At 45.1% G+C, this 14,512-nt stretch overlaps 3 protein-coding genes across 3 annotated transcripts; 2 read left to right on the top strand and 1 right to left on the bottom strand.

The window, feature by feature from the left end:
* The first annotated feature begins 256 nt into the window (after window positions 1–256).
* On the top strand, window positions 257–1,606 carry cox19 (cytochrome c oxidase assembly factor COX19). Its single transcript, XM_070852331.1, has 3 exons — window positions 257–517; window positions 594–705; window positions 1,338–1,606. Exons 1-3 carry the CDS (start codon window positions 436–438, stop codon window positions 1,432–1,434), a joined length of 291 nt encoding a protein of 96 aa, XP_070708432.1. The 5' UTR covers window positions 257–435; the 3' UTR covers window positions 1,435–1,606.
* A 5,118-nt stretch (window positions 1,607–6,724) lies between these two features.
* LOC139219742 (RNA-binding protein with serine-rich domain 1-like) lies at window positions 6,725–10,403 on the bottom strand. The gene is made up of 8 exons (XM_070851685.1): window positions 10,384–10,403; window positions 9,860–10,003; window positions 9,451–9,627; window positions 9,183–9,285; window positions 8,234–8,387; window positions 7,917–8,058; window positions 7,599–7,706; window positions 6,725–7,145 (listed from the first exon to the last, which is right to left on the bottom strand). Coding segments are annotated over exons 1-7 (822 nt in total). The 5' UTR covers window positions 10,386–10,403; the 3' UTR covers window positions 6,725–7,145; window positions 7,599–7,606.
* Window positions 10,404–10,936: 533 nt separating this feature from the next.
* LOC139220213 (solute carrier family 2, facilitated glucose transporter member 11) lies at window positions 10,937–12,550 on the top strand. The gene has a single exon (XM_070852283.1). The coding sequence runs from the start codon at window positions 10,943–10,945 to the stop codon at window positions 12,548–12,550; it is 1,608 nt and encodes a 535-aa protein (XP_070708384.1). The 5' UTR covers window positions 10,937–10,942.
* Window positions 12,551–14,512: the final 1,962 nt, after the last annotated feature.

The following is a 14,512-nucleotide window of genomic DNA, read 5'->3' as shown; positions in this document are numbered from 1 at the left end:
CATTTTTTAAGTTTCTTTTCCTCCTACGGTGTCAGTATGATGTTTTATCTTTGGACCATGTTGTGTCACAATGAGCATTTTAGCAGATTTTCCCTTTATTCATATGAGGTTATTTCTTATCATCTGCTTTTCTTTCATACGAGTGTTTTCTAGAATTATTAGTTTATTGTTATATTCATAAAGAGCAAAATTAAACCCGATTTGATTCTTGAGATTCCTTTATGATGGGAATTTGTTGTCCTGATTCGGAGTTAATCGAAAATCTGAATCGATCATCAATGTACCTGAATCGACTACTCACGTCTGTGTGCCGAAACGGCCGCAAAACACGACGTCATATTTACGCGACAACAGGGTCAGGACGGACCACTGCTGCTTCCTTCATACCACACAGATACAGACTGTTGTTTTTATTTTTAAACTGAGAAAAACAACATGTCTACCGCCATGAACTTCGGCTCGAAGAGCTTCAAACCTCGGCCTCCGGAAAAAGGCGCGTTCCCTCTGGACCATCTGGGTAAGACGGGACCGGGGTTGTTGGATAAGACTCTGTAGTTTCCGCTCATTCTGCACTCACTCATACTCTGTTTCAGGAGAGTGTAAAGCCTTCAAGGAGACGTTCATGAAATGCCTCAGAGAAAACAGCTTCGACAACGCCAAGTGCCGACTGCAGTCCAAAGCCTACCTGGAGTGTCGCATGGACAAGTGAGAAACCTCTTTACTAAGACAGCCTACACTTCCCACAATCCCTTACGTCCTGAGACCCGGAAAGAAATGAGTATTATTATTATTATATGAGGTTTTTTCTTTCCATTTTTCTCCTGCATGTCCGTTTTCCTCAAAAAGTATGTAACAATGCATCAGTTCGGTAGTGATGATGGTGTGTGTGTGTGTGTGTATCTCTGTTTACCCTCCCTTGAATCATCTCATATAATAAGGGAACCTTCAGAACTGTAGCTGATGTGCAATTTCCGATCCAGAACAGGCCACGGTGTCAATAATTTCTTCCTCAGGCTCCTCCTCAGCTGATCTGTCCCCCTCTGAGCGATCACTGTACTGCTCTCCTCCTCCTCCTCATCTCCTGACAGCAGAGTGTCTGACTCTCCCTCGGTCGTTCTCAACCAAATCCTCTGTGCCTCACACAGTGCTGCTGCCTGCAGTGTGGGAAATGGTTGGAAAAGAGAAGAAGCAAGTCCCACAGACAGCATGGTGTTTGAGTTAAAGGCCTCAGGGGACCAATATGAGCAGCCGGGTCTCAGAAGGATGCATCTGGTGGCTGCATTTGATTGTGATTTTTCCATCAGAGCTAAACATTCCTGTAATCTTGTGGTTTCCAGTCAGCTGATGGCCAAGGAGCCTCTGGAGAAACTGGGATTCAGGGACCTGATGGATCCTCCTCCTCCCAGCCCTGAGGACGGGGACACTAAACCCTGACGACACAAGGCGTTCAAAAGCAGCGTTGAAAGGTCTGCTGTGAGAGTGAAAAGACTTTGAGAGTGCGGGTGTGCAAGAATTGTATCAATCCTTTTGTGTACATAAGATAAAATGTATAATATATGGAGATGCTGCTGTGGGGCGGTAATAAATCTTTTGTATTTAAACTAAACTGTGTGTGTAGCTTTATTCCTCTGAGCTGCTGGAAGCTCAACACTTGACCTGCATCGTTTTTTTCTTATTTTTTATTTGAGGGGGGGGGGCGGGCTTGGGCAATGGTGCTACACACAGCTGCAGTCAATACAATATGTAGCCAACAAAAGACACAACAGTAAATTACATTCAGCAATAGAAAAAATATTGCTACAAATGTGTTTCAAGGCATTTGGTGACATCTGCTGCTCACTTACTGGTATTGCATCTGTATGGGAGAGGAATACAAGTGATGCTGCTTTGCTGCGGTGACATGAATGCATCCAATCAAAGGGGATTTAAAGTGACATGCTGATGCCTCTTCGTATTAAACCACACCTGAGCATTAGCTGGCAGATCACAGAGGTGTTTGGATTTGAACCAGCAAAAACGTTTCCAGAGATTGTGTCATTAGAAGATCCCAAATGGTGAAATTTAAGGTGACAGTCGGACTAATAATCTTTTTCTCACTGTCAATAGGTGCTGTAAAAAATAAAAAACGTGGTCACAAATATAAAGTTTTATTTGTAAAAAGGTGCTGTATCTTCCAGGAACACGTGGGTACTGCAGTGAGAAGGGAAACGTCGCTCAAATAGGAGGAAATTGTGTTTTTGTCAGGGTCTATTTTCAGCAGCGGCTTTGGTTTATCTAGCGAGCATTGACAGCAGCAGGAGGGTAATCATCCTAATGAAGGAACATGTCCGAGTGCCCCGCTGTGCCTCCTTTCCTGTGTGTGTCTTTAATTGTTTTAGGATGACAGTTGGAGCTCTGTGGCAGTGGAGGAATAGACTAGACGTATGTCAGGTTTTGGCTGCACGGGTAACACTTGTTTCACTGTCGGCTCCATCTTTTCACGGGATTCATCCATCATTAGAAAACTATAGAGTATCACCAGTCTTATCCTGGAGTTAAAATGTTACAGCTGCTGCCTAGACATTTATTTTTCCAAATATTAAGGCTTTATTGTACTGCTCCTAATGCCAAAACCCTTCACAGATTTTCATGGTTTTATCTATACACCAATGGCACCATGACTGCATTTCCTGTAGCTATACAGATTATTACTGTAGTTTAAAATGTAAAAAGACATGGTGAATGTCTCCATGTATATTAAGAACAAAATACGTAGACTATCTAAGTTGTAAATTAAGAAAATTACAGGAATAAAAATGGTGGAAATGTGGAGATTTCTGCTTAGAGGCTCGTGCTGCATCATCTTCACTGTGGCTGCTGAAGGCCCGTCAGAGGCGGTAGCAGCACACTCCTGTCTGTGGGGAAAAACCAGTCGGGCTCATTGGTGGAAGATTAAATCCCCGCATTTAAGGAATTCACATTTTCCCCTGATCATGCTGCATTGGATTTGCTGTCAATGTTATCATGGGAATACGGAATAATTGACTAAAATAAAGTCAGAGCCCTAACCCTAAAGGGGTAAAACTAGATGGAACAAGCAGATTTTCTATCACTGTTTATCAGGCAGTGTGTCCTCCAGACTTACTTTTTCTAACAGCTGGAATTTTCCTGTGAGCCACTTGGCTGCTGGATCCACACACCAGTGTGTATTGTCCACAGTGGTAAAGCTGTAGAGTTGCACAGAGAGAAAAGACAAAAACAATTACATGTATCCTGAAACAGTATTAATAATAATTTTTAAAAAAAAAATTGTGAGGCAATGACATTCTGGAAAGAGCAGCATCGTTAAAGAGCAGGTTTTGGATTCTTTTGAGCTCGTGGAGGATCAAACTGTGAACACAGATCTCTAAATGGTTATCTTGTATTATCTTGTGTCTGAGTGGTGCGTCTGGCTATCTGGCCGATTAAGGTCCAACATTCACTCATTTTTTAACTCTGTTTTGGTCTCAACCAGGCTCAGCTGTGTTGTCTGTGTGCTGTTTGTGCAGGCGATGTACGATGGCTTTATATATTTTCAGTAAAAAAAAAAAAAGTTGCTGCGGCTGGAAACACGGTTGGTAAAATGATTCATTTTAAACCGGCCACATTATAAAGATAGAATCAGTAATGTAATCAAGTGATCTTTGACCATGTAGCTACAATCTAATTGCATGTGGGCTGATAATAGAATAATAGAATCTGATTACACAATCCCGATTAGTGATCCATTGCTACCCAACCCTGACCACTGGTTTTAAGCAGATTAAAGGACAGTTGCTGCCATTTCTCTCTTTAGGACGGTGTTTGTGCCAAAGCTCTCTGTTCTTCACATCACTCCTGGTTTGTCTGCTCATCACTGTCTTTGTGTGTCACTCTGTCTGACACCCCCAAATACAGACAACAACAACAAAAAACAAAAAAAAAAAGATGCTTGAGGTACAGCTGATACTTTTACTTACATGAATGCACGGATTTTACAATGAGAAAATGTGTTTTCCCTCTGTTCGATGCAGGAAACGACAGGTTGTCCAATGCGGGCCTTGGAGGCTCTCGGGCAGCAGGGAGGGAAGACGTGTGGAGCCCTGGGCAACGGCCTGTAACACTGAGGACTCACTAACATGCAGCACACGCACAGAACAACGTTAGTAACATGACTGAGACTGAATGAGGGAAAACAGCTCGTCCACCTGAGTACATCTACAATGACCAGCCACCCCCCTATAGACTGCAGAAAAGAACGATGCAGCCTCTACGTGAGGACAGTGAAGGCAGTGCTGAAGTGCCTTGAATCTATATTCTCTCTAAAGGCCAGCAGGACTCCACTGGTAACAGGAATTAGTCCGATTGTGAGAAAATGATCTTATTTCTCACTTGATTTATTACTTCAGTACAAACTTCCCCAATGAAGTCATGGAGTCATTTCGCGAGTTTCATGTCACCTTCAATACAGCATGATGTTCATTTTGTAAATTATGGTGTCATTTAGAGTAAAATAGATGTGGGTTGCTTCGCGCCATGCCTACCTCGTGGCTGACCAATCAGGGGCTGGTCTTGCGAAACCTAACCAATCAAACGCAGGGGTTTCCACGTCGAACGAACGACGGGCCAAAATGCCAAACTCGAGGCTTCAAAGCAGCAGTTCACGGTGGCCACGCCTGCTTCTTACAGTTGCATTCGGAATTCTTCAACCCCTCATTGTAAATTAGATGCGTTGGCAAGATTTACAAACTTTCAGCTGTGTTCAATGAACTCAAACAAGCTCTAATATTACAGGTGGTTTCTCCAAATTCAACACAAAATACCACTTCAGTAGGGGTTGGGTGAGACTGTATACATACGGTCTCTGCATGTCTATGAAGCAGATGCATGAAGCCCATTAAAAGCACAAATCCTTTACTCAAATGGATCTTTAGTGATTTGAAATTTCTCATTTTCTCTCCAGCTACATGTGAATTTCACTAAAGCTAAAGTAACTATATGAAAATAGCCTGCGCCCCAACAGGTGATGACCTCATCATCCACTTTTTTTATATGATCACATGATCTTATTAACCATTTCACCTATGCAACTGGAGTGATAAAAGTTCTCATTGGTATTAAATTCAATCTGTGCCTTAGTAACTGCTGTATCATGCTCAGTTTGCAGTTCTCAGCTAGAAAAGACTTCAGTAATCGCCAGGAGTCAAAGCCACGCTCACCTTGTCCAGGGAGGATCAGCAGCGCAGTCAGATACATGAGACACAGTCCACACCTGGAGGGGGGAGGCATCCTGGGTCCACGTGTGAGTCTGTGCGGCGGAGATGTGGGAGCCTGATTCTGGAAAGTCACTGAACAAACTGTTGTTGAATCGTGCGCGCGAAGACAGTTGTACTGCGGAGCGTTAGCGTGGAGAAGGGGAGTGTGCTCAGGGAGATGACATAAGATGATCTGCTGCACGGCTGCCAAGAAACACAAACATCTGGACTAGCAGTTACAGACTTGAGCATGACCCAACCTCCAAAAACAATAAAAAAGGAGTAAGATGAGACCAGAGGGTGCTCTGTGGCCTAATCTCATACAGCTCCCAGCTGACTTGATGTTTGATGTTCCTCGAGCGTCTCCCCAGAGCAACGGAACACGCTCTTTTCCTTGTATCTATAAGCTCGCTGTGAGAAAATCCTCACCCTAAGGAGGACAGTGCAGCCTGCAGACAACCATATATCCCACAGCAACATCTGCTCTTGATTTGCCCCAAAGGTCTTTACACAATATATCACGTGTATTTCTCCACGAGCTTCCAAAGGTCCTATAATATGAAAAATGCCCTTTTTAGTGTCTTTCCAGCAAAAACTGTGTCCCCGCTGTGTCTACAGACTGTCAAACTGAGTAAAGGCCGTCCTCATTATTTTTCTCCTGAGCCATCTTTCAGTAAATGTGTGTGAAAACACGCCATTTAGATTTGAAACTCCTCCATGCATAATTTCTGCTCCGTCTGCTCCCGATCATCTGTCGGACACACCGCAACACAAGCAGAGACAGAAACTTAAGCTCTTGTGTGATTGAATACTTCCACTTACCTGTAAGCATGTATGATACAGTAAGGAAATGTGTGATTGATTGATGGCTTCCCTGAGGGGCTGTCACACAGCTGGTTGGAACCACTTGCTCTATAATGGAGGGTTTGGGCACGGCACACTAAAGCTGCCCTACAATGCAAAACACACAGCCAGTAATGGAACTGGGGTAATTCAGCAGTGTGTTTGCACTTCAGTCTGTGCCTTAACACAGCATCATTTGTCACATCAGGCTTACTTTAGCAGCCAAAGTCACACTCACCTTTCGCTGGACGTAAACGCAGCATGTTTACACATAAAAGACAATCCACTGCGAATGGAGAAATGCATCCTGGGTCCAAGATTAACATTGTGTCTCTGCACAATAGAGATCTGGTCATGGAAATGTTCTGAACGCTAACTGCCCCGACACTCACTGAGGAGGAACAGCAAGGACGTGACTTCTCGGTGGAAAATCTTTCATATAGACGCAGCCTAGATGAGGGCACACACACTCCTCACCGCTGAGACGGATCACTCCAGGCTTGATACCTTGAGACCTCAATGTCCCTCCCTAAAAATACAGTTTACATAGATGCACTGACTTGAATAATAGTGTAATGTTTTTAGATCACTGACAGACAAAAGTAGGTTTTTTTTTACAGTTCAACCATGAACTTTATTATCATCCATACACTGAATCACACAAAGCCAACTATACAAAACAGGATTTGAAGGAAAAATTACACATGCGCACACACGCGCACACACACACAAAGTTGGGCAGGTTGCATCAGTCCACCACTGATGAGAAAAAATTAACACAACTTTCTCTCCAAATACTCAAACCACAAACTTCTGGATCATAAGGTCGTAGTGTTACACAAAAAAATCAGGTGGATTTTTCCTGACGAGCCGTTAAATTACTCACTAACCATCTGATGTCTTTGTCCTGATGACGTAATAATGACTGGAATAGCTGCCTTTGTGCTCGTGATCGACTGTGAGAAGTGATGCTGGAGTCGCAAATGAAGAAGGTCACGGAGGGGAGTTCTGATTTAAACCTAAACTGTGACCAGTAGCACCATTTCAGATCTATGGGTCGGATTCATTGCACTGGACAGCATGAAAAGTGTGATTTCAGAGAACAATGATTGCTGTCGGACTTGTTTCGATACTGGTTCAGCTGTGAGAGCGAAGATGCAAGACCCGATCACGTGATCCCGGTAGATGAATTGCTTGGTGAGATCAAAATGACCGCAGGTGAGTGTAACACATTAAAGTGTGTTCCCATTCACCTGTTTTTATGCATAACCATTAAAAAAAAAAAGAACCAGCGTGGGAAAAGTTGGAATACTGATGCTTGGCTGAGGCGTACTGATAAAAAGAAAAATGTGGGAAAACAACTCCGATGGAAACAGACATTTGGTTAATCGTCAATTATATGAAGAATGTGTTAAAAATCACTCAATGGCTGATGGTTAACAGTCATGTTAATTTACACTGAGGACGCAGCACGTGAGCAGATCTGGAGGAGAAAGGGGGTACCATTTATGTTAGCGGGAGGAATTGGAACTAGAGCGTGACCTGTGACGACGGCGGCCAGGCGACCGAGACCTGCGACGTACTGGAGAGCGTCGCCGTGGAGACCGAGACCTAGGAGGAAAGAAAGACAGACGGACAGAAAAAAGGAGAGCAATGTGAAAGCGTCAGAAAAACACGTCGGCATGGATAAAAGGAAGTGATACAGTCAAATGTGCACGACTCTGATTGATCAGACGATTCAGAACTGGAGCCGGTTCTCAGTGCCCATTCATGAGTACTACGATACACAGTAGATAATCCACATTATTGTACACTGCTTACCTTCTCCTCATTCGAGGTGGGGTGCGTTGCCACATTGGTCGTGGAGGGGGCATCCTGCGTGGAGGGGACATTCTGCGGGGGGGAGGGCGCACTATGGGAGCCAGCACTGCTGTGACTGTGATCTCCTGACCGTCGATCTGACCTGAAAGAAACAAAACCACGAAGGTTTGTCATTTTTAACACAACAAGAGACATCAGTGCTAAGTGCATTATACCATCACTCATCCATCTTACTAGACTGTTCGTCCACAATATGACCGTTATGTGAAATGTTCACTTGCAGTGGTCCATGTTCTTGTTGCTCCACATCCTCTTACCTCCGTCCATATGTTTCAGGGCCTTCTCTGCCTCCTCGGGCGTCTCAAACTCCACGTAGGCATAGCCTTTGGACAGGTGGGGGTGGACGCGGTTCATGGGCATGTCGATCATCTTGATCTTACCGCAAGTGGAGAAGATCTCCTGGATGTGGTCCTTAAAAGGCACAACAGAGAATTGCCACAACATTCAGACACATTTATATGAAGAAAGGGGATCGTTATTCCGTCTCTTTTTGCTGAAGGGAATTTATACCGCATGAGAACAGCTTCGGGTAGATTTGCAGTGTAAATCATGAAATGGTCTAAATCGCTCAAATAGAATGTTAAATATTTCTGATGCACTTCTGCGGACAATGATAAGAATAATAACTGAATATAACAAGCACTCCAAGGTGTCTACATCGATCAGGTAGTTACATTTAAGGCCTTTGCAAATATGAATAGCAAAAAAACACACATTCTGCTGCACAGCACTTCTGTGAGTTCTAGTGAACTCAACTGACTTCATCAATGATTAAATGTTCAGGTGTTTTGTTCTTGGAGCGAATTTTAGATCAAGCTCACAACTTTCAATAAATAAGACTATAAAGAAGAATTTAAGTTTTTTAAGGCCTTTAATTAGTTAATGTGATTTTACTTTTTAAGAACCTGGAGCCACTCTGCAATAACTGAATAATAACCAGATGAGGGTAATATACTAGTTGAGAAAGAACAGTGTAATAACACAGAAAAAGAAAGACACAGGAGGAAAAATGTTGTTTCCTCATACTAGCGCTGATGCACCACGCCTATATGGATCATACAAATATTTAAGAGGGTTTATCTGATCCCTGAACAGCATGCACTCAGCACAGCAGCTTCAACCACTACTGTAAAGCAGCACAAACCCGCAGCAGTCTGGTGTTCATAGAAACGTGCCTCGAGGTTCGTAGTGTGGTTAAGCATTCACCTTGATAACATTTCTGGTCAGCCTGCCCAGGTACACCTTGGTGGGTTTGGCTGCGGGGCTCCTACGTCGTCGGTCCCGGTCATCCTTCTTTGCTGATTTTGACCTTAAATGACATTTTCACGTGCCAGTCAATGTTTCAGCCACTAATGAGATGCTCTCATCTGGAACAACAAGTTTAATCCCTGACTGCAGTGTAACCGATTCAAAAACTCTTGAGTTAGACATTTGCTTAATTTCTCAAAAACTTCTACGGCGACTAATTTCGTACTTTGACCCGGATCGGCGTCTGTTGTTGTGGTTGTGGCGCTGGCGACTGGGGCTCGGTGAGGAGGATGAGGAGGAGGAGCGCGAGCTGGATGAGCCAGAGTGGCTGGAGGCAGAGGAGCTGGAGCCACTGGAGGAGCCTGAGCTGGAGCCTGAGCCGCTGCTGGAGCTGGAGCTGGACCTGAACGAAAGCAGATTTTAGGATAGGAAGGAGTGGCTGAACTGGTTTATCCAAAGTAGATGAGAAGGATAAAGACTCATGTGACTCTTTGTCAAAGTCTGAATGTAAAACACAACACAGAGCATCTGGGTGTTGACTGGCAGAGAGCCACAGGACAGGGGAAAAGCTAATTGGAACCTGACAGCACGTAGTGTTATTAATATATATAAAACTATACTGTGTTGGCTCTGACCTGCTCCCACTGGAGGCACTACGCCGTGCACGGTTCTTCTCTCGGCCCCGGCCTTTTTCAGCTCCTTCTTTTACTGCTCCTGATTTCTCCTTGCCCCGCTGTTTACTCTTGTCCTCCTCCTTCCTCTTTGTAGGTGAAGGCGCCCTGTTGAGGGAGAAAACAGTAGACAGGTCAGGATTTAAAGCAGTGGAAATCTGACACTTAAATAACACGCAAAAATCGACGTGTTGACATTGATTGCATATGCTGTTTGCAAACACTCGCTAAACCAAAAACTTGCTAAATTACTGCGCAGTTTTGACGTAACGGTTAGCTAGCATAAACACCTGCCAACGTTAGCATTAGCTTGCGACTAATATTGGCTCATTAGGGTGTTCTGATATTCAAGTGCACGAGTTAAAAAGCAGACTATTTTAGCTGTTTAAGACTCCGACGTTATGGCGTCGGTCTTTATTGGTCATAAGTATTACATTGACGTTACATTAATATCTGTCACATAAGACAAAATTACAGCGCTCACTTACATCTTTCCAACCGGCGACAAAAACAGTCGCTCAGATATGACGTAATGCAACCTTGACGTAAACCTATCAGAAGCCTGGACGTACACAGGCTGAGACATGAGGCACGACAGGAATTGTATTCCCTCAGTGAAGGTTGGCAGGGTAATTTTTCTGTATTTTATATTTTTCTGTATCTTTGAATACTTTTTTCTGCTCATAAGCTGAATGGCAGTAGCTGAATGCGGGCAAACAACAATGTGATGCAGTTTTCTTGGTTATGTAGGCTGGGTTAGTGAAGCTAAAGTCTTGGAGACGAGAGCAGGCAAATGCCTTACAGGCAAACTGAGAATAAAAATACATAATCGTACCCGGCTTTAACGGGCTGAATGACAGTTTTCTTCCGTTCAAACCTCAGGAAACATTAGCTCGAGTAATCAGTGAAGACACTGTCCATGTGCCATATATCATTGAACCAAAAAGTAATCTATTAATCTAAAGCTTACAAGAGCCAAGTATTTGAAGAGGTGTGAGTGTTTGAGAGGTGAAACAGAGCTCCTCCTCAGAGACAGCCAGCCTCCAGATGAACGCCACAGGTGATAGTGGACCAGATGAAACCAGCAGAGCCTCAGGCAGTGCCAGGACCCTGGCTTTGACCGTCTGCTCTGCTGCAATTGGAGGCACCTTCCAGTATGGCTACAACATCTCAATTATCAACGCCCCTACCAGCTACATCCAGGGCTTCATCAATGACACCTACTTGGAGCGCTGGGGCGTCGGATTGGACACCCCTCAAGTGACCCTGCTGTGGACTCTCATCGTGTCAGCCTTCCCTATGGGCGGTTTGCTCGGAGCCCTGCTAGCAGGTCCTCTGTCAGTCCGCTTTGGCAGGAAGAAGTCGCTGCTTCTGAACAATTCCTTCCTGTTTGTTGGTGCTGTGCTTGTGCTCACGTGCAGGGCGGCAAAATCGTTTGAGATGATCGTCTTCGCTCGCTTCCTGGTGGGGATGAACTCGGGAGTGAGCATGAACGTCCAGCCCATGTACTTTGGGGAAAGCGCTCCCAAACACCTGCGGGGCGCTGTGGCTTTCTCCTCTGCTGTTTTCACTGCTTTTGGGATCTTCTTGGGTCAGGTGGTGGGACTCACTGCGCTGCTGGGCACAGAGCCTCTCTGGACGTACTTATTAGCTAGTAACGCTTTGCCGGGGTTGATCCAGCTCCTCACCCTACCCTGGTTCCCTGAAAGCCCCAGATACCTTCTCATTGACCGGGGAGACAGGGAAGCGTGTATGCGGGCGCTTGGACGGCTTCGTGGTGGGGAGGCTCCCGTCTTGGAGATGGAGGAGATGCTCCAGGAGCAGGCCTTAAATTCTGGGTCTGCAGCGGCCGTCCAGACGCCCTGGTCCCTGTTCAAGAATCCTGACCTGCGAGGCCAGCTCAGAACCGTCATGGCTGCCAGTAGTGCCATGATGCTCTGCGGCAATGACTCCATCTACTTCTACGCTTCCTACATCTTTCTTGAAGCAGGGATCCCTCCAGATAAAGTCCAGTACGCCACCATCGGCACGGGGGCATCCGAGTTTACGGCTTCTATACTGAGCAATCTGCTGATCGAACGCGTGGGCCGCAGGTACCTTCTTGTGGGAGGGTACAGTTTTATGTCTTTCTGGTCCGTGGTCTTCACAGTAGCTCTGAGCCTCCAGAGCCGGGGAGTGGCTGGGATGGCTTACCTCAGCATGGCATGTGTGTTCTCCTACATCCTCAGCTTTGGCATGGGCCCAGCAGGGGTGACGGGGATCTTACCAGCGGAGATCTTCGACCAGGGGGCTCGGCCGGCGGCCTACATGGTCGCTGGCTCGTTTATGTGGATCAGCCTGCTATTGGTGGGAATGCTGTTCCCCTTTATCGTCACCGTCCTGGGGAACTTTTGCTTCCTGCCGTTCTTGGCCGTGTGTTTGGTGGCTGCTGCCTTTTTGGGGCTCACCCTGCCAGAGACGAAGGGCAAGACGCTGGCTGAGATCACGGCAGAGTTTGACAGAAAGAATGGAGGGAAGACGGAGAGGCCGGACGTGCAGGTGGAGGAGCCCATCAGGGAGCAGTACCAGCTGGGTAAAGCCTGCTCCTTCACTACCCTAACGCAAGACCCCGGCCCTGACCTTAAGAATGACATTAAATGTGACGGCATCCAGTAAAAGTGGAGGGGAAGCAGGCTGTGCCTTTGCTGCCTTTTTATGCACTTTCAGATTTCTCCTTAGGTGAAATCTAAGCTATTTATCAAAGATGGTCTCTTCTGTGACGAATGATGATTTAATTTAATTCCGGTTTCATGAAGCAAGTCACTGGAAAGTATAAGAATTTCCAAGACAAGCAGAAGCGCTGTACTTAACTTTCTGCTCAGGTAAGAGGGAGTTAACTCGTGCTTAAAAGAGCTCAAGATGCTCTTTTATAGACGTCTGTGTTAATTACCACAGTGTAGCCACACAGAAAAGGCACCCTGACAGTTAATGGATGCCCTCTGAAGCGATGACAGGATGATCTTTCCTCTTCAAGAAGGCGCTCTCGTAGCATAACCGCTGAATATGAAATTGCCTTTCCAGGAGTAGCATGCAGACGTCCACTCAGAATGAGAGGACGCACTGAATACTGTACGGTTCCATCTGTCTTTGATTCAGTACATCCTCCTCAAACCTTTTTGAAGATTAGTTTTTAGGCATTTTCTGCTTTACGAAGGTAAAAGAAGAAATATGAAAGGGAGTGAAGGGGGGGGGGGGGGGGCGACTTGCAGCTAAGGGGTCCAGCCTGGATTTGAATTCGGGCCACTGCCTTTAAGAGTCATCCATAATGCTCTATCCTGTACTAGTTGCATAATTCAATCTTTTATTACCTCAATCAGCTGTTTTTACTTATTATTGTTATTCAAATTGTTGTACTCTTAAACGTGACTTTATGCCAGTAATGAATTACAGAACTTTTATTAAGTTAAGATGAGACTTTCTCGTCCCCAGAGGGGATCAGCACTGTACAGCAAAGGTGGTTAATATGTGCATATAAGCGAAACGTTGAGACCTGCACTAAGTGAACACGTCGAACCCTAATGCATGGTTCCTGTCAGAAGGAAGCAGTTGAAGGATAATAACCCTTAAATGTAGACACATGGCTCCCATTCATACCCGCTCAGATTCTCTGAAGGTCTTGACAGTAACGGAGGTGTTTGCAGTACAGTGAGTAAGTATTTGACTTGAATTGAACCCACTGTAGTTCAACACCTCTGCACCTGGTAGATAAGAGCGCATGTCTGCTTGTGTAATCTGATTAGTCTGTTTGTTTTGTTCACACATCTTTCCAGCTCAGTGATTCATGCTTGTGTATATTCTTCCTGCTCTGTGATCCAAGTGGGAATATCCCCCCTCGAAACTCTGGCAGGTTTAGCGTCGTGTTCTACTCATTTGTTTCCACGAGACGACGAGCCTCTGTATTTGACTGACTGACTCCCAGCTGATGTATCTTTCCCTGCTGGTGCTGCTAACAGCATGAGTGATGGTCCTCCACCGAGTTTATGAATTTAGCTCTGACAAGCGGCCAGTAGAGGTCACCGCTGCTGTGGTTTTAGGCTTGCTCTGCTTTCTGTGCACCCCCCCCCCCCCCCCCCCCCTTGTAAAGCTGCATCAAGTCAGAGTGAGTCACAGATGTAACACCCAGGCCAGAATGACACTTTAAAAATTCAACAGCTGTCAGCTCACAACCCTTGCAAGCCTTCTGTTGACCATCTGTCACAGCCTCTGTATGTTCCCCTTTCAGATTATGTCTTCAAGAGGCGGCAGCTATTCATTTTTATTTATTTTTGTACATTTAAGATGCTTTTTCTGAACGCTGCATATGAATTTTTTGATTCAAATCACCTTCTCATTTACCATGAAGACGTCTCTGTTCCTGCTGGATTTCTCATTGAAGATGCTGCAAGCTGATAGAAGCACTGTTATTGTATGGCACTGTCTTTCCAAAGCATGTTATGACAATCCAAAAGAAAACTGCACTCGCTCAGGCTTTATTTAACTATATACGCCACTATATTTATTGAAAGAGAAATACTATTGTATGCACAACAATAAAAAGTAAAAGTGCTGACCTACGCCAGCGTCTTCTCTGTATTTGGG

The sequence above is a fragment of the Pempheris klunzingeri genome, chromosome 20, assembly GCF_042242105.1.
Source record: "Pempheris klunzingeri isolate RE-2024b chromosome 20, fPemKlu1.hap1, whole genome shotgun sequence".
Classification (NCBI taxonomy): Eukaryota; Metazoa; Chordata; class Actinopteri; order Acropomatiformes; family Pempheridae; genus Pempheris; species Pempheris klunzingeri.
The sequence above is the reverse complement of the archived record's forward strand: the minus strand, read 5'-3'. Positions and strand labels throughout refer to the sequence as shown.